The 23,566-nt window shown below is 34.3% G+C and overlaps 1 protein-coding gene across 8 annotated transcripts in view; it reads left to right on the top strand.

Moving 5' to 3' along the window:
- The window catches only part of LOC135215298 (cytospin-A-like), a 692,483-nt gene that overhangs the window by 666,102 nt on the left and 2,815 nt on the right, over positions 1–23,566 (top strand). For all 8 annotated transcript variants that reach the window (XM_064249852.1, XM_064249851.1, XM_064249854.1 and 5 more), the window contains 13 exons: positions 9,367–9,702; positions 11,080–11,207; positions 11,648–11,750; positions 12,080–12,232; positions 13,682–13,800; positions 13,897–14,044; positions 14,760–14,948; positions 16,495–16,764; positions 16,951–17,113; positions 17,358–17,546; positions 20,744–20,880; positions 21,491–21,814; positions 21,989–22,276. In XM_064249852.1, the coding sequence (XP_064105922.1) occupies positions 9,367–9,702; positions 11,080–11,207; positions 11,648–11,750; positions 12,080–12,232; positions 13,682–13,800; positions 13,897–14,044; positions 14,760–14,948; positions 16,495–16,764; positions 16,951–17,113; positions 17,358–17,546; positions 20,744–20,880; positions 21,491–21,814; positions 21,989–22,276 (2,547 nt within the window). The remainder of the gene's footprint in view (positions 1–9,366; positions 9,703–11,079; positions 11,208–11,647; positions 11,751–12,079; positions 12,233–13,681; positions 13,801–13,896; positions 14,045–14,759; positions 14,949–16,494; positions 16,765–16,950; positions 17,114–17,357; positions 17,547–20,743; positions 20,881–21,490; positions 21,815–21,988; positions 22,277–23,566) is intronic.

The raw sequence follows: 23,566 nt of genomic DNA, 5'->3' as shown, positions 1-23,566 counted from the left end.
TGATTAAATTGCTAGCTTTTAATGAAAATGAGCATTGTTTCACAGGCCTAAAAAGTCGGACTATCTTCCCTTTTGGCTTATGTCTTGCTTGCTCGTTCAGTCCTCTACCATTTCCTTTTTCTTTAACCCTGGTTAGTGTGAAGTCTTGGAAGCTCTCCGTCGTGGCCTTGACTTAACATGTAAAAATCGTATGAAGCTTCTTGTCTAATCTGCCATTTTCTTGGATTTTGTATAAAACACTCTTGTCGGATACTCTCTCTGGGAAAGGGGAATTCCGTTTATAGTGCGCCGTTTGTCAGTGCACAGTGCACGAGGGTATTCCAAGCTGTCGCATTGGCAAACGAGTCTTCTATTACTCTGTGGTGGCTCACTATTAAAAAGATAAGTAAAAAGAGTAGAATTCTCGTGTAGTTTGTGAGTGACGTATGACCTATCAGTGCCCCCCTTTTTTATGACAAGTTTGTTTTCCAGAAAAGGATATGCTGATGATTGGTTGTATTTGTGGCGTGTTTAAATTTTTCAAGCTATTTTAACTATTTTGAAGTTAGCCTGCCACTTTGTGCTCGTTGAAATTCCTGGAGCCAACATCATTTCAATGTTTTCTAATAAGTGCTCATTATCTCGCTCGCTCAGGTACTATTTACCTTCCGTGTAAAATGCTGACGGTCCTTCAAGTACAGTTCCCGAAGCTGTGGAACACAGCACCCTATTCTTTGTATCGTGTAGATGGTCAGGTTCTCGACTAAAAGGCGTTTCACCAGTGGATAGGTGGGTTGGGAAGTTGAAAAGACCTTCAGTTTATTGCTACATCACTTACACCTGCCATGCAGTTTCACAAGTGCCGTTAAAGCCCCGTTAGATACTTCATTGATGACCAGAAGGGCTGTGCGGTAGAGCGACAATTGACCTTCTTTTGTGTAATGTTATCATTATAACGCTTGGTCATTAATTAATTGTGGGTCTTGGGATTTTACTGTTGAGAGATCAGAAACCCAGGATGGAGATTTCTTATCTACCGATCACGACATTTAAAAGTCGGTCAGTGGATTTTTGTCAGAATTTTAATTTTATGGTTATAGATTTAAGCTTCAAACAATTTTGAAAGTATCACTGTAGAAAATGTGGGGAAGCGGCTAAAAAGTCATTTCAGTGGATATGCATTAGTTGTCTTGGGTATTTTGTTTTTTTTATAAGGATGTGGCCACGCTTTTCAGGTTTTTCATAGTGTGTTAACGTGTCTCTTAGTATTCTCTTTCTTGTGTTTGTTCCGTATGCCAGTAATAGCATAACCGAATTGAGCCCAAACGCGTTTACGCTAGTAGGAAATAGCAGCCATGATACCATTGTTCCTTTCTTTTTCTCTCTGAGCTACTTCGCTTGGCCGACGCCTTGCGTTAGTAACAAACCCCCTCCACCTTCCCCCCCTCCCCCCCTCCCCGATGTATGTTGCTCGCCTTCCGACCAAGGACGCTCTAATACGCAGCCGTCGTGGAGATCCACCCACCTGTCCGTAAACCGTCTTTTGTATAAAATGTTTTTGAATACTGGTATAGTTGATGTGACATTCTTCCTTGTCATCAGCGTTATTTAATGGAAAGTTTCTCGCTTTCAGTTCTTGTCAGTTGTACTGTCTGAGTGAAACGCTAGTGCGGTCGTCAATATTTTTTATTAATGGTTTTTTTTTTACTGGAAGTATAGGGCGAGTAAGGATAAAGTGGGTCCGATTCCTTATTCATGTTAGACTCGAGCATATTACCTACTAAATTTATTTCTTCTGTTTTGATATATATAGCATCTTTTGGATATGGTAATTTATAAAATCAAATTTTTTTATCGGTTTCACTTGTGCAGTTGTTTCCTTAATGTCGCAGCGGGGATAATGGATTAAAGATAGCTTATATATTCAGAAATAAACCTTTATACCAAACTTATCAAGTTTTGTTAAATAAATCTCTCCATTCTCATATGTGAACACACAAATTGGTTGTCAGTTGGGTAATTGATGTACCTGTTAGTTGATGAATGTCTATTCTGTGTTGCTTCAGTTGTGTGTTTGTACTCCTGTCTTCATTTTATTTTTCCAAAGAACAAGTAGGTTACTGGGTCGAAAACGAGACACCATTGAACTCTTAATGAAACTGATTGGCTTGTATTCGGTTCTCTTGAAGCTTTGGTTGCCTGTCCAGAACGAGTATACGATTTTGAGTTGTCACTTTTTTGGTTGCTGTCTGCTCGTCAATTTGTTATTCTTGTTCACGGTGAAGGTTGGAGGAGACCCTCAAATAAACGCTGTTGCTACTATATCAAAGACGCTAGTGTTTGTCATCTTCTGGACAAAGACCAAAAGAATATTTAACTTCTCGGAGATGACTGTTCAAAGATTTATGTCAAGTTTGGAAAGATGTTTTTCTCGAAAAGATTCTCGGTCAAATCCCGTTTTGCTTTTTTTAATGCATGTACGCGAAATTTTCCCTTGAAGTGTGCTAGGGGATTTAAAGTTGTAGACCTAAGGCTAATTAAAATATTGAGTATTTTGTCATTATGAGCGTGTTTTATATATGACGCATAATTCTTTCATTCCTGCTTTCATAACTAATAGATTGCCTTATTCAAAATGGTAATTGTTGCTCAACCTTCCCGATGGCTGTGATTATATATATAATATAGTATATATATATAATTTAAATATTATATATATATCTATATATATATTATCTGTGTGTGCGCGCGCGCGCGCCTGCCTCTTTCGAAATGAAAGACGTATATATGATTTGGTTCCCTCGGACCAATTTAAAACCACCTGTAAGATGTCTACCTTCTGCCATAGCGTGTCTGTTGAACAAACAAATGGTCCGTGAAGTGCGTTGTGTAAGAGAATATGAAGAGCAACATGTTCCTCTGGCAATATACAGAGAGAACGATGTTCAAATAACAAAGGAGCCTCAAGTTTCAGTTGTGTTGCATAACTAATACCTGACCTGCTTTACCGGTTTGCAAGGAGCTTGTGATATTCTCTCTCTCTCTCTTCTCTCCTACTCTCTCTCTCCTCTCCTTCTATCTCTCTCTCTCTCTCGGCGTTTGACATACAGTTATAATAAATTGTATATCCAAGGTCGTATGCACTAAATTTTGTTGTGATAAGATTTATATCGGTCACTTTGTAGCTTTGGAAGCTGTCGCCACACCGCTATTGTGCTTCGCAATTGTTGCCACCTCATGAAATTTGAAAGAAGTGGGTTGCTATTTTGAAGCGTCGCTGATCTCGTCCCACTGAAGCAGCAGCGTTTTGCGAGGTCCGTTTCTCGGGAAGGTTGTGTGTGCTCTTCAAGCAACTTTCATCACTAAGGCACCTTTAAAATGCCGAATTGCATGAAGACATTCATATGTCTTTTAGAAACGTAAATAATACAAAGTTGAATTGAGGTATTGCTTAAAAAAAGCTATCGGATTATTGCTTGGGTGCGTTTGTAGGAGAGAAACAGACAAGCAAAGCAGCCCCATTATAGGCTACTTGAAGTATGGAGTTGCGTAATGCATTAATAAAAAATTGATATCACTTGACCTTCCTCAGACAAACACCAACGAGAAACCTCAAACCTTCAACCAAATGAACTAACCTTAATTGTCTTTATATTAGATTTAAATGTCTGTTAAGCTGGAAGCTGTATTTGGAGTTTTTATGGATGCCCCACGCATCAGTTTGAGAGAAGTGGCGCGGAGCTGTCATGACCCTGTCAACATATATATACAGAGCGTGCTGTCAGGTGGAGACCGTGTTGCCTGCCCTTGGGAAAGCTTCCTCCACTGTTTTAGTGGAGCCAAACTGATACGACCGCCACCTCTACCTATATGGCGTAGTCAGTTCACGTTGAATTGAACGCAATGTTCAACATTTTGATGTCATCGTCCAGACCTTCTCTTCTTGCCTCTATATAAGTGAGCCTCTGTGTTTAGAAAGATACGTAACGTTCCTAGAATTGGGACAGCTTTCTCGACCCTCTGGCCTTCATTTTTCTTTTACGGCGTAAGAGCACTGTAGTTTGTTTACAAGTAGAAATATTCGGATTAAAAGCTGATTTTTATATTTTTTATGAAGCTGTAAATGGCGTTCATGCAACGATATGCTTGCAGAATTTCAGCAGACACAATGTCACCGATCATAAGATGGCCAAATGATATCTCATGTCCAGATATTTTTCACAGTTATGTACAGTTTTGTTCAGTGGATCTTTTTTTTTTTTTTTCCAAGTGGTTAACTGGAGTTTAAAAATAACTTAGCTTGTTTACCTAACCTTATAATGTGTGCACATGTGGTCTTGATAATTGCCAGATTTCCTCGTGAGTCAGTCTGGTAGTTGGACAAAGGGGCACTTCCCCACGGCTATTAGGCCAATTACGGTGGTAATGCCATTGCAACTATTCTGTATGTAAATGGGAGCCATAATTCCCTTAATATCAGTCTATTACGTTCTATAGCATATCTCGAGTGATATACACACGATATATATATATATATATATATTATATATAATATTATATATATATATAATATATATAATCTTTTCTAGAAAGTGATAGATGAGTCCGACCGTGAGTGTACACAGGTTTATGCGGATTTAGTTTTGTTTTGCGGGCGACGTCATCCAGGTCTCTGTGTTTGCACTAGTCATGTATTATTATTTTTTTTTTTTTTTACACTGTAATCAGTATTTACTTGTAATATGTTGATAGACAGTATTTACATGCAATGTGTTGAATAGTACGCTTTGAAAGTAGTTATAATTTATTTATTTATTTATTTTATTTTATTTTATTTTTTTTATTTATTTTTTTTACACTTACGGTTTGTACTCGGAAGGGTTATACTGCGGTAAATAGTCTGATTTTTATGAGTTTTAACACTAGGTAGACTGAAGTCTGCTTCTCTAAAAAGTAATTTTTTTTTTTTTTTTTTTTTTTTTTTTTTTCTCTCCATATAAAGGTTGACGACTTGATTGCATGTAGTGAATAAACTAAAGAACTATCTTGAAATTTCTGGTCCTCAATCTCCCTTTTGCCTCTTGCACACCATTACTGTAAAAGTGAATCATTATTGTACTCACAATAGGAAGATCAGTATTAAAATAAGTAAATAAACAAAAGAATATAAACTTGACGAATTGCGTCGTCCTCTTTTTGTTCACTTTCACTGTTGGTTTTATGTTGAAGCCTCCACAGGGACGTTTTCAAAATAAGGTGCAGCTTAGCACCTCAGTGTCGTGGTTGGTATGGTGTTTGCGTCCCACCTTGGTGGTCGCGGGTTCGATTCTCGGCCATTCCATTGTGGAGTGAGAGATGTGTATTTCTGGTGATAGAAGTTCACTCTCGACGGGGTTCGGAAGTCACGTAAAGCCGTTGGTCCCGTTGCTGAATAACCACTGGTTCCATGCAACGTAAAAACAACATACAAACAAACAAACAAAATAAGGTGCTTATATTTTTTGTTGTCTTTTAGAGTTTTCTCAATAATACGTATCGTAGCTCCTAGGATAGGAGAGTCTTTGGTTTTTTTCCACTTAAGGCGTGTGTGTGTGTTTTTTATTATTATTATTATTTTTTTTATAGAAGATCGTTAGTCAAAACCAGGATCCGCACTATTTTTCGCCGTTAACATTTCTTCATCTAATATAATATATACTATGCTCTTACTGCCATCATATGTTTTATATTTAGTATCACTGGCCTTTCTTGACGCATTTTTCACATTTTAAAATGTTGCTGGCGCATTCATGTGATTGTGATTTTCACCACACCTAGGCCAGACTTGGTCATTTCTGTAATTTGTTGCGCTTTGACCAAATTCCTGACATGTATAGCATTGAGAGTGTATGTAACAGTCGTATACTATGCATCGGCTATACATTATACACAATTTGTCATCTCTATCATAAATAGCATTTCGTATTTGTGGTGTGCATTTAATGATATAGTGCATATATTTGTCATCTTTGGCTTTCAGTTCCTTTACAATTTTTAGGTCGTCCTCTTCAAGGATGAAATGACATATTCGGTACATAGGTATACTACTTTTATTTTGAGTTAAGTCTATCCTTCTCACTCACTGATATATATTGCTGAAATAACTTCTTTTTTTTTTTCTCCTCTGTCTGGAAATCTTACATACAAGTGTCCATTACAGAAGAGGAATAATGACTCCAAAGGGCATGCCCGAGTGCATTTTAATAATTAAATCTCTTATATGCCTGGTTAAAATCGGCAATGTTGTTTTTCTAATGGCTACTATAGGTTTTGTTGCATGTTGTGTGTTTACTACTAAGTAAAGATATTAAAGAAGTGTATGAACCCAATATAAATAGTGTGTGCGTGTTTATTTGCGGTCGCGTGTATATGTAAACGACGACGAGGTAAGTAAATGGACTAATTTATGAACCGCCTGATCACTGATTCGAAATGAGAAGGATGAAGGAATCGGGAGTTTGCAGAGACGCCACACAATGAAGTGTTCATCTCTCTTTTTGCGTCAAGTGACAAATTCGTTTTCTTTTGTAACTGAAAAACTTACAACTTTTTAAGGGAAATCTACAGGTTATGGTTATGATGACGTGTGTTTTGTGATAACTATAAAAAGAAAAGTTGGTTTTTAGAACACGTTGATGATGATGATGATGTTGCTTTTTTGTTCGTGTTATTTTGATAGCATCTCTAATTCTAACATTCAGCAAATCAAAGACGCAGATGCACCCGGAAATATGATGCCTGTTAGAAAACCTAAATTGGAAAAGAGGTTTCCTCATTTGGCGTCGATTCCGGAAGGATGTCGTTGCACACTCGGTTCGCTTCTTCCTGGAAAGTCACCAGAATTCTTACGTTTACATATATTGTTAAGACTCGCCAAACTGCATCTTATTAGTACATTATGTAATTACATTAAAATAAAGAGTACATTTTAAATTCATTGTATAGCTTTCATGCTTTTCCGTCGTCTACAATGCACATTTTATCAACCAGTTAGGTAATAAATATAAAAAATGAAGATGATATGACAATAACAGGAAGAAGTCTCATATTCCTATACCAAGCAACCGACTTTTTCACAACATTTTCCGGTCATTTAACAAACATCATCCAACACCAATAGAACCAAGGGCTTTCGCTTTTGCAGAATTAAAAGAAAAAAAAAAAAACGGACCAAAAGATGACACATGGAAAGCCTACCCACCCATGAGGGCAGTGAACTTTTGACCGTCAGAAAAAGATGGCGGACCCTCTTCCAAGTAGACACTCCTCCCCTCCACAGAGAAACCCAGGCAACCTTCCCCGAGCGCCCTTGCATCAACGCTGCTACTGCTCGCTCTGTGTGGCGGGTCTTAACAATATATGTACACATGAGAATTCTGATGACTTTCCAGGAAGAAGCGAACCGAGTGTGCAACGACATCCTTCCGCAATCGACGCCAAATGAGGAAACCTCTTTTCCAATTTAGGTTTTCTAACAGGCATCATATTTCCGGGTGCATCTGAGTTTGTTTTGCTGAATGTTGGAATTAGAGATGTTATCACACAAAACACACGTCATCATAACCATAACCTGTAGATTTCGCTTAAAAAGTTGCAAGTTTTTCAGTTACAAAAGTAAACAAATTTGTCACTTGACGCAAAAAGAGAGGTAATAACTTCATTGTGTGGCGTCTCTGCAAACTCACAATTCCTTCATCCTTCTCATTTCGAATCAGTGATTAGGTCGTTCATAAATTAGTGCATTTACTTACCTCGTCTTCGTTTTACATACACACGCTACCACAAATAAACACACACACTCTCTCTCTCTCTCTCTCTCTCTCTCTCTCTCGCTCTCTATCTCTCTCTCGTCTCTCTCTCTCTCTCTCTCTCTATATATATATCATATATAGATATATATATCTATATATATATAGATATATATGATAGATATATATATGATATATATATATATATATATATATATATGTATATATATATATATATAGATATAATATATATATATATATATATATATATATTATATATATATATATATATATTATATATAGATATATATATATTATATATATATATATATATATTTATATTTATATATATATATATTATATATATATATATATATATATATATATATATAATATATATATATATATATATATATATATATATATATATATATATATTTATATAGAGCTACAAATGTCCTTTAATATCTAATTATCTCTACCTCGGAATTAATATATTTTCATATATGTTTAACCTAAGGGGAATTTATTCAGCGATAATAGAATTGCCGGCCGACGGGCACGAACCATCGACATCTTCAATTCCAGGACTGGCAGTGAAGCCTTAGCCAACCCCGCCACCGCAAGAGATATAAGTTTATGCCGCCTCCCATCTCAAATACCTGCCGCGCTCTGGTATTTTTAGTTTTGGAGACTGCATCAAACCCATTTCATCCTCGGTAGCGTGGTTGTGCTTTTGCCCACACGTTGTCATTATATAAGTCATATCACATTACCGTGATTCATATACATATATCGAGCTACAAATGTCCTTTAATATCTAATTCGCTCTACCTCGATTACTAGTTAAGTAATATAACGTGAAATATGTTTTTTAAAAAGCATCATCCTGTCATTGAAAGATATCCTAAGCACAAAAATCATTATTAAACATGAATGCATTAACCAGCATGGAAAAGGCTGGTTATTAAAGAACTAAGTCTACTAAAACATAGAGTATAGAAACATGACTAAATAAGTTGGAACTGAGCTCTGTAGACTGCAAATTTTCCATTTGGATTTTATATGCTTTTTAACCCCAACCATTTTATGATTGGTCTTCCTGACTGCATGACAGTTGTATTTTGAATGCCCAGAAATGCCTCCTTTCTTGAGTGCCAGGGTGCTAGGTAACAAAGTTCAATTCATGGAGGTTGGTATTCTACATGGAATAGAAATGTACTACTGTGTTTTAATATTTGTTTCTTTTTGCTTAGTAATTTATTGATTTTATCAGTTCAGTTCATAGATTTATTGACGATTTGGCATGAAGGTAGTTTTATTTATTTATTATTTAATGTTTTTTTTTTTTTTTTTGCCTGAGTTTTGACATCATAATACACTTCTTGAAGAAAACAACACACTAGATAGTTGTTTTGAATACATTTGTTTAATTTATCAAGTTTATTTTTCTTCCATGCTGTACGTGCAGTGGTCCTTAGTTGTGTTGAGTGTTTTATTTTATAACAAGGCACTGTAGTTGTTGGCAGTTTTAGGAATGTTGACTTTACATAGTGTACTATTAAGAAACTACAATTACAAGCATCTTTCTTTTTTACAGGAGGCGTTAAGAGAACGAGGACATTACAGTGATGATGAGAATACTACTAAACCCTCTTCCTGTGGTGCTAAGAGTGGAGGCTCTTCATCCACAACTCAGTCAGGCAATACAGCTTCCTCTCTGTCAAATGCTACTACTCAAGTCTCACAGTCAGAAAGTGTCAGCAGCACAGTGCTTGATAATTCATGTCATCTTACTTCTACTGTGCAAAAACTCTCTGCTGAAAACAAACACCTTAAAGATCGGCTACTTATGCTTGGAGTTAACTTGGACTCTTCTCCCCTCTCTGACCAAGAAAAGGAGTTATTACAGAGTATAGTCTCCACAGTGTCACAGGTACTACTCCAATCAATTTATAATTTCTCTCTCTCTCTCTCTCTCTCTCTCTCTCTCTCTCTCTCTCTCTCTCTCTCTCTCTCTCTCTCTCTCTCTCTCTCTCTCTCTCTCTCTCTCTCTGAGTACTTATCACCTTCCCAGTCTTTAATGAATTATACTTTTAAGTTTTTTTTATAGAAATGGTTTGTTTCAAAGTGAGTGAAGGCAGCAGATTGCTTGATTATTTTGCAAGAAATTACCCGTCAGACTTATAAATTTTAAAGGCTGATAAAATGATAAGATAAGAGTGCTAGCAGAAGAAACCTTATCACAAGAATACTGTATGTATTGATTAGAGCATAGTACTGATAGTCATATGTTCTGAACTTGTGTGTGTTGGGTTTTCATTGATGGAAATTGCTGTGATTTAAACTCTGTGTTATAATCAATGCAGAGGGAGTTATGCCAATGCAGTTTTGTTATATTTTAATTGATAAATTGACTAGAAAACTACCAAGGAAGTTGTGTAGATTTAGTGTTTCTGTAGATTAAGTGTTTCTTAGTTAAAAAGAAGTTATGTCTCTCAGTTACCATTCTAGTTTGCGCCTTTCCAAGGAAACATTTCGAGAACTTGTATCAAGTGGCATTAAGAAAAAGAAAAAAAGTAAGGAAGTGCTAATCACAGAGCCTGCAGAAAGCTCTCAAAGCTGCATGGAGACCTTTGACAAAGTAAGATGGCATAGTGGGTGTGACTGAATGATTGGTTCCAGTAAGCAATACCCAGTCATTTGGTTTTTGAAAACGTGCGTTGTAGATATCTTGGGTGTTATCATTTTTGTGTGGTGTATTAATTTGTAGTTTGATTAGTTATATAGGTGCAGCGTTATGTTTTAGATGAAAAATGGGCATGAAACTATAGATAAGTAATTTTTTTTTTTTTTTAGTAATATACTGTATTTTATTAACTGGAAATATGGGTTTGTAAAGAATGTTTGAAAACTTTGTGTTTGCAACTATATTTTTATTAGGGAAGTTGTCTGTAAAGAATTGTTTTTACATGACATCATGATTTCAAACATAGTAAGGTCCCTTTACTACATTTTCAGAAGTGAATGATCATCTTGTATTCTGTGTTTTGTGGCTCAGATGAAACTTTGTTTGTGTGTGCATCTAATGTGGTTTTGAATATAAAGATTTTACTTAAGCAGTTTTCATTGAAAACTTATTAATAGTCATGGATGACTTTGTGATGATGGTAATTATGCCTCGCTTTAACCATTTAAGTTTAGTCCATTTTACATTTTGATCTCTATATGGTATTGATTTTTTTGGTGTAATGGACCAAGTTAGTCTGACAATCATTTATTTTTTTTTTATTTTTTTCTTTTTTGTTAATAGAATGGTGGTGACGGTCCATCTTCGTGTGGAGATCGGGCAGAATGGGACAACAAATCAACTTCAAGTTACTCTGAATCCGTTGCTTGTTTACAAGATCGCATCCAACAGATGGAGGAGACTCATTATTGGTAAGTGTTTCATCTTAGAAGTTGGCAAAAATATTAAGACATCCTATTCATTGCACGTAACTTAGTACAGTGGTCCCCCTGTATTTGCGTAAATGGCCTATTTTGTTAGTTAAAACTCGAGAAAAACCCACTAAAAATTTTTATACCTGGTTTTTTCAATAAGTTTTATCACAAAAAGTGCATTTTATGATGAAATTGATGAAAACAAAACTGGAATTTGTGGATTTCCTCATAGAAAAATACTGCGAATCTGCAGATTTCCCACGAATACGGGGCCCAATGTATAATGATAGAGTAGATATTTTTCCTTATTTACATTCATAGGGTCATAAAGACATCTTTCTAAGTTGTAAGCTTATTACTATGTATTTGAATTGTATTATAACCAATTCTCTCAGTTGTTGAAAGTGAAAAGCTTAGAAATAATTCTCTTTGAACAGTACAAATGAAGAGTTACAGGCAACCTTGCAAGAACTGGATGATTTACGAGAACAGCTTTCAGAATTTCAGCTTGAAGTTCAGACTCTGCAAGAGGAGAAACAGGTATTTCATTTGTGACTTTTACATTGTAATTACTAGTATAATTTTGCTGTTCAAATGGTATTAGTCTTTAAAAGATGCATTGCAGAAATTACAACTTAAGTTTATTGTAAACAGTATAAAACCTTTAGGTTGTAGTTTAATTTTGATCAAGTTACTGTACAAAGTTCACATGGATTTTTATATGGTTGACTATACAAGTAATGCATGCTATGCCCTCATGTTTACATTTTAACTCTTACTTTACTTAATTTTTTCCTTACATTACTGGCCATAATGTGACATTTATGTATGTACTAGTTTTTCGTGTAATAAATGAACTTTTATTTTAGGTTATATTGGAAAGTTTAACCCAGCAGACAGAAAAATTAAATGAAGCACGCAGTCATAATGATACTTTGAAACAAATGTTAATCCAGCAGTCTGAAAACAGTCAAGATTTGTCGCAATGCGAAAAGACACAAAGGTTAATGGATCTTCTGAAGGTGAGGATTTTTTCTGTGTAGTGAGTTTGTGAATATCCTTGGTTAAAGGAAAAATGTTTTTTATATTTACACCTAAATTGGGATCAAGGCTTATAGTGATGAGCATATCCAAAATGAGTGAAGAATTCTGTAAGTTAAGAAGTCATTGATATATTGATGTAAAGACCATAGTAGTAATTGTAAAGTTTTTATTCTTGAATAAATAGCACTGGGACTTTTTCTCAAGTTCTCTAACCTGATTTCAAATTGATGACTTTTAAGTTATTAAAATTCATTCAGTTGAATTGGAAATCGTGTAATCTTACTCTAAAATACAGGATTAGCTGGAAGGATCTGTGGTATACATACTGATTAATGAACTAAATTGATTCCAAACACTTCATGCTGAGCATGAACAATATGTATTTCAAGCAAAGTAGAAGTTTTAGTTAATGCTTGGAGTGTGACATTGTAGTGGCTTGGTTTTGATTAAATTGTGTATAAGTCCACAATTTAATTCCATTTTAGGGCTGCTTCTGGTTACTGCATTGAATGACTGGAAATAATTAGATGTAAATAAAGAATGTATTGTCAGCTGGAAGTAGTTAGACATGAATAAAGAATGTATTGTCAGCTAGATGAAACTGCACGTGTCTTGTGCAATGACCAAAATAAATTTCAAAAATCAACTTGAGAGACTTGGAATGACACTAAACAGATTAGTATGGTATTTTTTTTTTCTGATAAACTCAAGAGTAAATGGACCAGATTTAAAAAAAATAGCTAGAACATTATATAAGGAGGAGAGGATTAAATGCAGTAGCCTATACATAGTAACCCATAGGAATGATACCAAGTCTTGTTAATTTGATAAGGATGCAGTAAAATTTAGGTGTTTTGTCTTTAATATAAATGAGCTTTTGATATTACAAGGAATGATTTTTATGTAATAGGGTTTGGGAACAACCACACATTTAGTGGGGGAAGACAAAATCTAGAAAGAATGACTGTTGAGAGGTATGTATGTTTAAGGTAATGTACAAGTGGATAGCAGTTGATTTAACACCTGAACCTTTAACTTACGCAAAACTTTTCATGGTAGTATACAATGGGTCACATTTCCTTAGTATTAAATTAGGCTCATTATGCAAGGCTTTCTGATATGTGAATAGCCTAACTATAAAATCCATTTCTCGTACATTATTTGTTACCAACAGTACGTGGAAGTGTTTGATGGTCATTTGATTTCAGAGGTTTTACTATATTGTAGCTCTGCATTGTAAGTATTAAATAAAATGAGCTTTAAGGAAATGTTTTTTCAAGTTTGTTAGATTTTCATTAATGTAATTTCAGTTTTCTGAAGTCTTAAGTAGCAAGTTTTGTTGTTGATATTTTGTCAGTTGAATTTCATTGACAGGTTTGTAACTTTTATACATTTTTAAGCATTTAAAATTTATTTCTTGTTAACAGAGTGCTCAGGAGGACAGAGAAATCTTACAATTAAAACAAGAGGAATTAGAACAACAAGTAGCTACTACCAAAGATGCAGAAGAACGTTTCCATCATGATTCTCAGCTCATCAGAGACAGGTTTGTTTCAGTGACCCTAAGTAATACATTTTCTTTTGGGATCTTGACAGAATTTATGTGAAAAACTACTGAAATTGGTATTGTTTTCTTGTACAGAATGAAAATGTTGGAGTCCATGGTGGAAGCAGCTAACAATGAAAAAAAGGCTGCTGAAAACCAGCTAGCGGAAGCTCTAGAGTCAAATAAAGCTACAGAAATTGAGATTGCCAGATTGCAAACTGCCTTAGACAGTGCAAAAGAAAAGGTAAGATGATTTCCTTTTCCTATGAAATTATTCAGCTTTAGAGAAAATGTGATTGCAACATTGTTCCTATGGGCTGCTGAATCAAGAATAAGCCATAAACCATTAATTAATTATAAAAAATTGTGTGCAGTAACCACAGAAGTAAATGTAACAAGTTAAACAGGACCATTTGTGTCATTTCTGACACACAAGGTGAAATTTTTAACTGTAAAGTTAGTGTTGGACAAATAGGGTGAAAAAGACCGAGGAAAGAAATGAAAATATAACAGAAAGTAATGCACTCCCAAGGACTTTGGTACTCTCTACTGTGAGTCACACAAGACACTCTTAAACTGATAGTCTATATGTGGTAACTTTAAGAGGGGAGGTCTGTCCATGTGTGAACATTTTTCCCTGAGGAAAATTGTTTGTCCATTGAGAAAAAAAACACTATTGTTTATGAAGACTTGGGGAGTAATAGGGACCTGGGGAATTTAGTGTTTTGCCCATGGGACTTGGGCATTTGAGTGAAATACTTGTGCTAGTTACCCCTCGGTCTAATTCAGTTTGTTTACAACATAAGTATTTATTAGTTACTCAGATATGCTGATATTCTCTCACTGTATCCTTTTTCAGTTTGAATATTTCATAAAAGTGTTTCAAATGAGTGCATTTATGGAAGGAGTTCTGAGGATTAGGGGACTGGATCATGTTAATAGTGGTGGTCACTTTACAGATAACTGAATTGGAAGCTGCTGTAATTTCTGGTGAGAAGAGCGAATTAGCTGATGTCCTTGAAAGAGTTAAACAGGAGAAAGACACTTTAGAGAAAGAAAACTCTGTATTACAACAGAAAATAACCACTGTTGCTTGTGAGAATGAGAGGTTAAAGGACCAGATATCTTCATTACAGGATGAATTAATGGTAAGCTGCATAATTTTCTTTTGTTGTAGCATTCAATCTCCAACATTGAAAAATTTGTTATGTTGGTTTTGAAGCTGTCTGTAATCCAATTGTCATGCAATTAGTTGTTCAGAGGACAAATAACTTGAGTTTGCTGTAGAGGTATTTCTCGGAATGTTTGTTGCTTCCTATATAGAAGAATAGCGTATCACAAGCATGGATATCACCTTATAAATTGATCCTAAAGATTGAATTGTAATTAAGGTTCAAGATCTTTTCATCAAGTCAACTAACAAAGTAGTGGAGCCAAGTGTCTGAATCTGACTTGTGTGAGTTCCATTAGTTTTTGTTCACAACTGATGTTCTTTATGCACTGGTAACATTAACAAAACAGAATTAAGTACTATATGGTTCATGGCTAACTTTACTGTTCATTCAAGCATGGTATTATAACACCTTTACAGAAATTCTGGCAAAAGTGCATTGTAATAACCAATGAATGCTAAAACATCAATAAAAACCGCTTGTAAATCAAATACACAAAGGTGAGCTCATTCCGTTTGGAATTTATTTGCACAGTTGACTGTACAAATAAATTGCAAACAATTTGTAATGGTATTCATTGAGAAAAATAGGCTCCAAACTTCCAATTCCAGAGTCTGGAAATAATGGAAATGACAGGGTTCAATAGCAGATACTATTCCAAAGTTTAACAAATTGGGTTGCATAGGATATGCAATACATTTTGGATTAAGCGCATTTTATGTAAATGAAATGTGTTCTACAACAGTAAAAATGAACAAGTCTGATGTCATACACAGTCAGAATTATCATGCATTTTCCAATACTAGATTAGTCAAATAGCAAGTATATATAAATCGGTAATTGATGATAAATCAAGCTACAGTAGTCCTCAATTTTAAGCATAGACAAGTATGAGTTCTTTCTAAAAATATATTTTATAGATTACAAAAATAGGTACCATAAAATTACATAAAACTTCTGTTAGATGTTAAAATGCAAATTGCTAATCATGCCAGTGTAAGCAATATAGGATTGTGATATTTTATATTGATTTCTTTAGTCTTGTGAAAGTTTCATTATACGTAATGAGATTTGGAAATGAAGGAAAGAAAGGTTCATTAAGCCATTTTGGATTTTTACTTTAAACTTCTGTTAGATGTTAAATGTAAATTGTTAACCATGCCAGTGTAAGCAATATAGGATTTTTCTTTAGTCTTATGAAAGTTTCATTATACATAGTGGGATTTAGAAATGAAGGTTCATTAAGCCACTGTGTGCCTGCAGTGATTACCTTGATACTAAACTTTAAGATAACTGCCTTTATTTCACAGGTAGTTTATTTATGAACATTTATACAAAGAAGAAATGCTTGTATGTATGTAAAACATGTCTTTGGCTGCATGTCATTCACTTAAAATGAGTATTTGTTTTCCACTGTATCAGGACAATGCAAAATGGCTAAGTTGGCCCCAGTACCTGGACTTTGGTCCTAAACACCATACATCCACCCATACCAATTAATAAGACTTGAAATTGTTTCTAGGTATCCCGCAACAATGCAAAAAGTCAGCGGGAAGATGCTGACTGGAAGACATCTCAACTGGAAAAAGAAAGGCACCATCTTGAGGAGGAGATGGATATGTTAAGAAATACTGTTGAAGATTTGAAACTTGCCTGTCAGCATCATTTAGAAGACAAGAGGGATCTCAAAGCCAATTTGTCTGAAGCCCAAAAGAAACTTAATGAGACATTGGATAAACTTGGTGAGAAAGATCGAGCTTTCAGTGAAGAGAGGTCGCAATTTAATAAACAGGTGAGTAAATTCAGCATTACATATTCACTGCTTTACGTATTTATTTTGTGGCACTCAAGCTTTAAACAATTATATTAATTTGTGCCATCCAGTATTCCTGAACTATCCCTTCTGAATAATACACATTAAAAAAGATGAAGTTTATTTACTGTAATTGTTGGGATGATAATCCTCAATAATTTACAGGTTGAAGAATGGGAACAGTTCCAAAGTGACCTGCTTATGACAGTTAGAGTAGCAAATGATTTCAAAACTGAAGCGCAGCATGATCTTGAACGACTTACTCAGGAAAACACCATGTTACGAGAGCGTCTTAAACAACTAGGGCAAGATCTTGAGAAGGCTAAAGGTGAGTGGGATTGTAAGCCAGAAATTCCCAAGCCTTATATTCCTTGAAGCAGTTCCATTGAAGTTTTTGCAGAATTGTCATGGCTACAAACTGCGTTGCTTGGCTATTGCCTCAATAGAATGTTAAGCTTACTTTCTCAGTGAATTGGGCTTTAGTGTGATTGTTATAGTTCACTGGTCTGCCGGAGTAAACCATTCCATATTTCAGACATACTCTATAGCAATTTACTGGTATTTGTACACAGCTGTGAAAGTATGCAGTCCAGTGACTAATAGCAGTAACAGCAGCCTGAGCAATGGTAGCAGCTCCAGCGAACGCCGAACTTTACGCTCAGTACCCACATCCCTTCCTAATGGTGAACCTTCTATCCTTGCTGATCGCCGCAACCCAAGACCAGTTACACGAGGAGATTCAAGAGTAAAGTCCCTTATTGGTGAGATTCCACGGAAGCTTCTGCATTTATTCTGTATCTTACAGCTATGAGTGACAAATGCTAGTTTTAAAAATTAAAATTAGGCTTTAAAATCAATAGCTAAAGATGACAGATGTTAACGCAAGAATTTTTGTCATCCCTTAAAATTTGGCAGAATTTTATAAAGAAAATTTTTTTTATATAGTTTTTATAAAATTGTCAGTAGTAATGCTTTCGTTTCATCCTGAAAACTGAGAAAGTTACTAAAAGTAAATTTGGTGTCTCCATAATATACTTAATTTTAGTCTTAGTCTCTTATAGATGTTGAAGAATACAGTAATCCAGTAGAATTGTAGATATTTGAAAGAAAACCAATTTAATTAAGAATGAGTTTGAATTGAATGAATGTTGACTTTTTTTTAAATGCTAAGAAAGTAAAGTTAAACTTTTCATTAAGTAATTATTTCTACTTTCCAGCATTGGATGGATATTGTCATTATTGTTATTATTATTGCATATTTGACTTTAATTAGTATAATAAGCCCACAGTAATTTTGAAGCACAAGTAGGTCTTTATTTTTACATTTTTCTTGATTTTATTGGGAAAAATGGAGGGAGATGAAGTTAAATAACTTGTCCAGCAAAGGGGATAACAACACAAAATAACTAGTAAATATTTGACAGAAAGCTGTAGAAGGATCGTTTTTCCATATTTTTGTAAATCAGAATTGAAGTTGTGCCACTTTATCTCATCTCAGTTAAGACTCGTCACACATTTAGATTCTGCCATCATGAAAACAGCCAAATAATTTCTAGTAATTAATTAGGCTCCAGAGGAATTTTTCTCTAGCATTTCCAGACTTTTCAGCATTTTCACTAAAGCTACCGCCATTATCAAGGAGACAGGATTTCATCACTTGAATGAGGAGACTCAAACGCTGGCTTTTTAATTATTTTACTCTCTATTTTCTTAAGAATCTTCCTTTTCTTTGCAAATGGCTGATATGTTCTAAAGTTTAACAACAAAGTTGAAGGGCCCATATACAGCATAGATAAAAACCAAATGTGAAATGCTTTCAATTTGATAAATTATATTATCTCACATAGACTAACCTTGACTTGGCTGTACACAGCAACTGATTATGGATGTCATATATGCAGTTCAGCCTTGGGTACAGCTTTGAAAAGCTTAGATCCAATTCATAATGAGGGACTGAGAATAAGCAGTGAAAAATTACTGCCAGATGGTTACTGACAAAAAAGAAAAAAATTATGATGAAAGGCAAGCAAACTCTCTCCACCTCTCCCAATTAGAGTTGATATTAAAACTGCTTTCTTCGTGGACTATGCAGATGTGGACTTGTGCATAAGTGAAATATTTATCTAGAAATTGTGCCTATACGTAGAAAACCATAAACAACATGCAGTAAACTATATACTGATGGATCCAAATCATTGTCAGGTGTTGCATTTGCAGACTGTATCACCAGCTAAAATATACAGATACATGCATACATACATACATACATACACAGGCAGTCCCCAGGTTACGACGGGGGTTCCGTTCTTGAGACGCGTTGTAACCCGAAAATCGTCGTAAGCAGGAACATCACCAAAAATCCTAAGAAAACCTTACTTTTAATGCTTTGGGTGCATTAAAAACTATGTAAACTGCATTCTCAGTGCATTTTGCTTCTATGTAAACTGCATTCTCATTGCATTTTGCATCTAAAAAACCTTCAAATATGGATTATTTTACATTTTTATTGTCATATTTCTTCTGCCAGATCAGCTTTGTAGGTGTCGTAACCCTGGAAATAATTTCTGATGAATATAATTGAAAAGCGCCTTAACGTCATAAGCCGAACCCGTTGTAACCCGGGGACTGCCTGTATGTGTATACTTATATATATTTCTTCACAGAAATAGGTCATTTTTAGCAACCAAAAACAGGTATAGGAAACCTTTAAAATTAGTACATACTATACTGAAAAAATATCTTGCAAAAAAAATTTTTCAATTCAGAGTATATATAAATAAATATAAATTTATTGTATTACTACCCTTGTAGGCATTAAAGTAAATAAAGCTGATAAAGTAGCCAAAATTGCAACTATTATAATCAGAAAAAAACATTATTCTGTACTATTCCTATAGTGATTATATATCACCTCTCAAACCCATTATAATAATCAGTAAAATGCATAATATATCCAATAGTGACCATGGTAGTAACAAATTAAGACAAATCAAGCGATATTTGATCCAGTTCCCATGTATACCATAAGAAATTAAACAGGCAATGAACCGGGAAAAGGCCAAGAGAGGTAAACACAATTCTTGCCCAGGCGGTCAAAGAAAAGACTGGCGTAGGTGCGTGGTCCTTGACCACTCTTCACCCTATCTACCCATGCGTTGCCAGATATCACAAGATTCCTTGCTTTCATCTGCTTTTTAACCGGATCCAGCTAGGCGCTAGAAATTATCCTATTGTTAAGACCGAAGGTTTGTTTGCGTATGAACAACTATTCATCCTGAAGCATCAAGATAAATCCACTGACAATATTGCAATCCAAATTGGAACTTTTTAAAAATATCCCAGCAACTTTAATAATGAAAGTGCCTAATTGCTGTCAAACTTAATTCTGTTTATAAAGTTAAAAAAATCATTTAGGTTTTGTTTGCACAAATTCTTATTGGTAATATTTGTATTTGTTGGTTTTCTCACTCATTATCGAGGAACTCTTCCCTTATCATTTTGTATTACTTTTTTGACCATCCTGCTCTCAGACTCATAATGTTGTTAAAGCTCTGTTCTCAGACAAAACATTTTAGTTTCATTACCTTACTAAGACTTCTCTGTAGAACTACTGCTTATGATAGAATAAAGTACAGTATACGCACCATATATCATAGCTGAAAGGAATATCTAAACACTTATCCTCACCTTGCCAGGATGAACCTATCTATTATATATTTCTATCATTTATTTTTATTTTTCTTGGATGGTGGGGCCATGATGCAATTCATCATCTCCAGTGTTTAAAAAAAATTCATAAACTGCAATACACATAAAGACCTTGTAGACATAAATGATTCAGACAACCATCTACAGTGTTTTTGTGGGAGAACCGTTTAGTTCATTGAGATGAGACATATCGACTCACTCACTGGTCTAAGTTACATTACAGAAAAATTTAATATTTTTTTCTTTTCAGAATCCATAGAATGTGTAACAAGACAGACGCGTGCAAACTCAAGAAGTTCATCAGCATCAAGTTTGTGCAGTACCAGTAGTGAAAGCAACACATCAAATAGCAAATCGGCCCCCTTACTAAAAAGAGCAGATACAGAGGTAAGGAAACCTTATGAGTGCTTCGGGTTCCTCCTTTAATGTTAAAAATTGCATAGTATTTTGACTTGCTATTTCTTGTTTTAACATTCCCACACAGTCTATTTGTGCTTGTAGCTCTGCTGTTGAGCTACCCAAAAATTCACAAGGAATAAAAGCTAAAACGGTGAATTCTGCTTATAATTATATGTGAAGTCCTATGTTATTTTTATAAGTATACATAATCTCGGTTCAAACCTATATTGGATTGTTCAAATTGAAACCTTGGTCAGATGAAATGTTAGCAGTTTGGCCTACATGGTAGCACTTGTAGGAAAGTGTTGTATTACTTTGATGTCCTACCTTTGATTTTATACTAAGCTATGATATACTTTATACATAACAATAATTAAAGGTGTATCTACCATGGGAGGTTCACATCAAGAAAAATGCCTGGCATTGCAGCAAAGTTGACATTGCATATACATTATTATTATTTTTTTTTTTTTTTTTTTTTTTTTTTTAAAAGATTAGTACTGTTATGGATGATCCTATTGGAATTCTTATATATTGAAATTAAGCCTTTGATTATGTATTTTAATTGGTTGACCATAATTAAACATTCCATTTCCAGAGTGTCATTCGAGGAAATTCATCTTCACCGTTGAAAGATGCAGGAAATACTCTAGGTTCATCAACTGCTTCATCACCTTTAAGAGCTCTTCAGCGCAACTCATTCACAGAGGGTTTAACCCAAACATCCTTTCCCCAGTCAGCTTTTTCTAAAACCTCTGGTAATTCCAATCTTTCCGAAAACCTTAAAATGTCACAGTTATCAGATAAAATATCGGGAAAGATTACGGGCTTGGGAACAGTCGAGAATAGTGTCTCAAAGCCACCACTTTCTATTTTGAGTAACAAATTGGACCACTCTGTCAGAAGAAATAGCTATGGCCAAGTAAGGATCATTGTTTTTTTTACCTTGTTAGATTAGTACTAATGCAATTCAAGTGTTGAGTTATGATGGCTCATTTATCTATGATGCAGTAGTTAATTTTAAGATTGATGGCCTTTTTGTAAAAATTTGTTCCTATAAGATACTAGTGGTGTTAATGGTTTTATCTGTCAACAGATAAGTGCTGTAGTGGATAAGAAGGATCCCTTAGCCTCTTTAGCACAAGGAGGTGGCTCAAAAAGAAATGCTCTACTGAAATGGTGCCAGAACAAAACAATAGGTTACACGAATGTTGACATAACCAATTTCAGTTCAAGTTGGAATGACGGTTTGGCTCTTTGCGCTATCCTTGACACATACCTTCCAGAAAAGATCGGCTACAAAGCACTCTCGCCCATAAACAAGAGAGAGAACTTTGAAGTTGCTATTTCTGCTGCAGAGTCTGTTGGCATTCATAATTCACTGGTAGGTATATGAAAATTACTGACCAAATTTCTCGTTTAATGTACATAGAATTAATTTCACTGTTATGCTTGTAAATGTAGTAGTAGTTTTTTTCTTTGAATGATATAGTAGAATGACCTCACAATGTTTTAATTAGTTTTTTTTATTGTTAGAAAATACCTATTGCTATGTAGTGTACACCTTGTACACAGTTTAGGTGTCTTCTGCATTTAGTGTGCACTTTGTACACAGTGTAGGTGTCTTCTGCAATTAATGGTCACACTCCAAATTGTTACTAAATTTGCTTTTGTCAGTTTCACAACAGAATGTCATTAATGGTATCTTCTGTACAATATTCTCATTTGATGGTGATAGCCATCAGCAGTTGTAATGCATGTGTAGTGTGCATTGTGGTGTATTTACTGCTTACAATTTTTTTCCCCCCAAGAAATGAAAGCTTGGTTGCTGGTGAATGCATTGGTTGGAGTTATTAGTTACAAATTTGTTACACAAAAATTGATGCACTCCAGAACACTAGTATATACCAGATATCTGCAGAGGGGAGTGAAAGTTTATATATTATATATATATATATATAAAATCTTCATAACACGAAGATGAGATATGTCAATATCGTCCACAGGAGAAAAGAGAATAAAAGACTCTGGTAGCTCGATGAATTTCACCTTCCACCAGGCCTCTTGAAGAGGCCTGGTGGAAGGCGAAATTATCGAGCTACTAGAGTCTTTTATTCTTTTCTTTTCTCCTGTGGTGGACGATATTGACATTATATATATATTATATTATATATATATATATATATATATCATATATATAGCTAGATATATAGTTAATATAATATATATAGATAGATATGTAAATATGTAAACTATTGTAATATGTAAATATATATATATATATATATATATATATATATATATATATATATAATATATATATATTATATATATAAATAATATATATATATATATATATATATCATATATGTATTGTATATATGTATATATAATATATATATATATCTTATATATATATATATATATATATATATAATATGTATATAGTATGTAAGTGTGATATGTATGTATATATATATATATATAATATATATATATATATATATATATATTATATATATATATGTATGTCAATATCGTCCACAGGAGAAAAGAGAATTATATATATCTATATATATATATATATATATATATATATATATATATATATAATCTAAAGTTTTTTCTAAAAGCCCCCTTTTTATGACTGCATATGTTGGTAATCAGTTGACAT

The sequence above is a fragment of the Macrobrachium nipponense genome, chromosome 5 (genome assembly GCF_015104395.2).
Source record: "Macrobrachium nipponense isolate FS-2020 chromosome 5, ASM1510439v2, whole genome shotgun sequence".
Classification (NCBI taxonomy): Eukaryota; Metazoa; Arthropoda; class Malacostraca; order Decapoda; family Palaemonidae; genus Macrobrachium; species Macrobrachium nipponense.
Note: the sequence above shows the minus strand (reverse complement) of the source record. Positions and strands in the feature narration are given on the sequence as shown.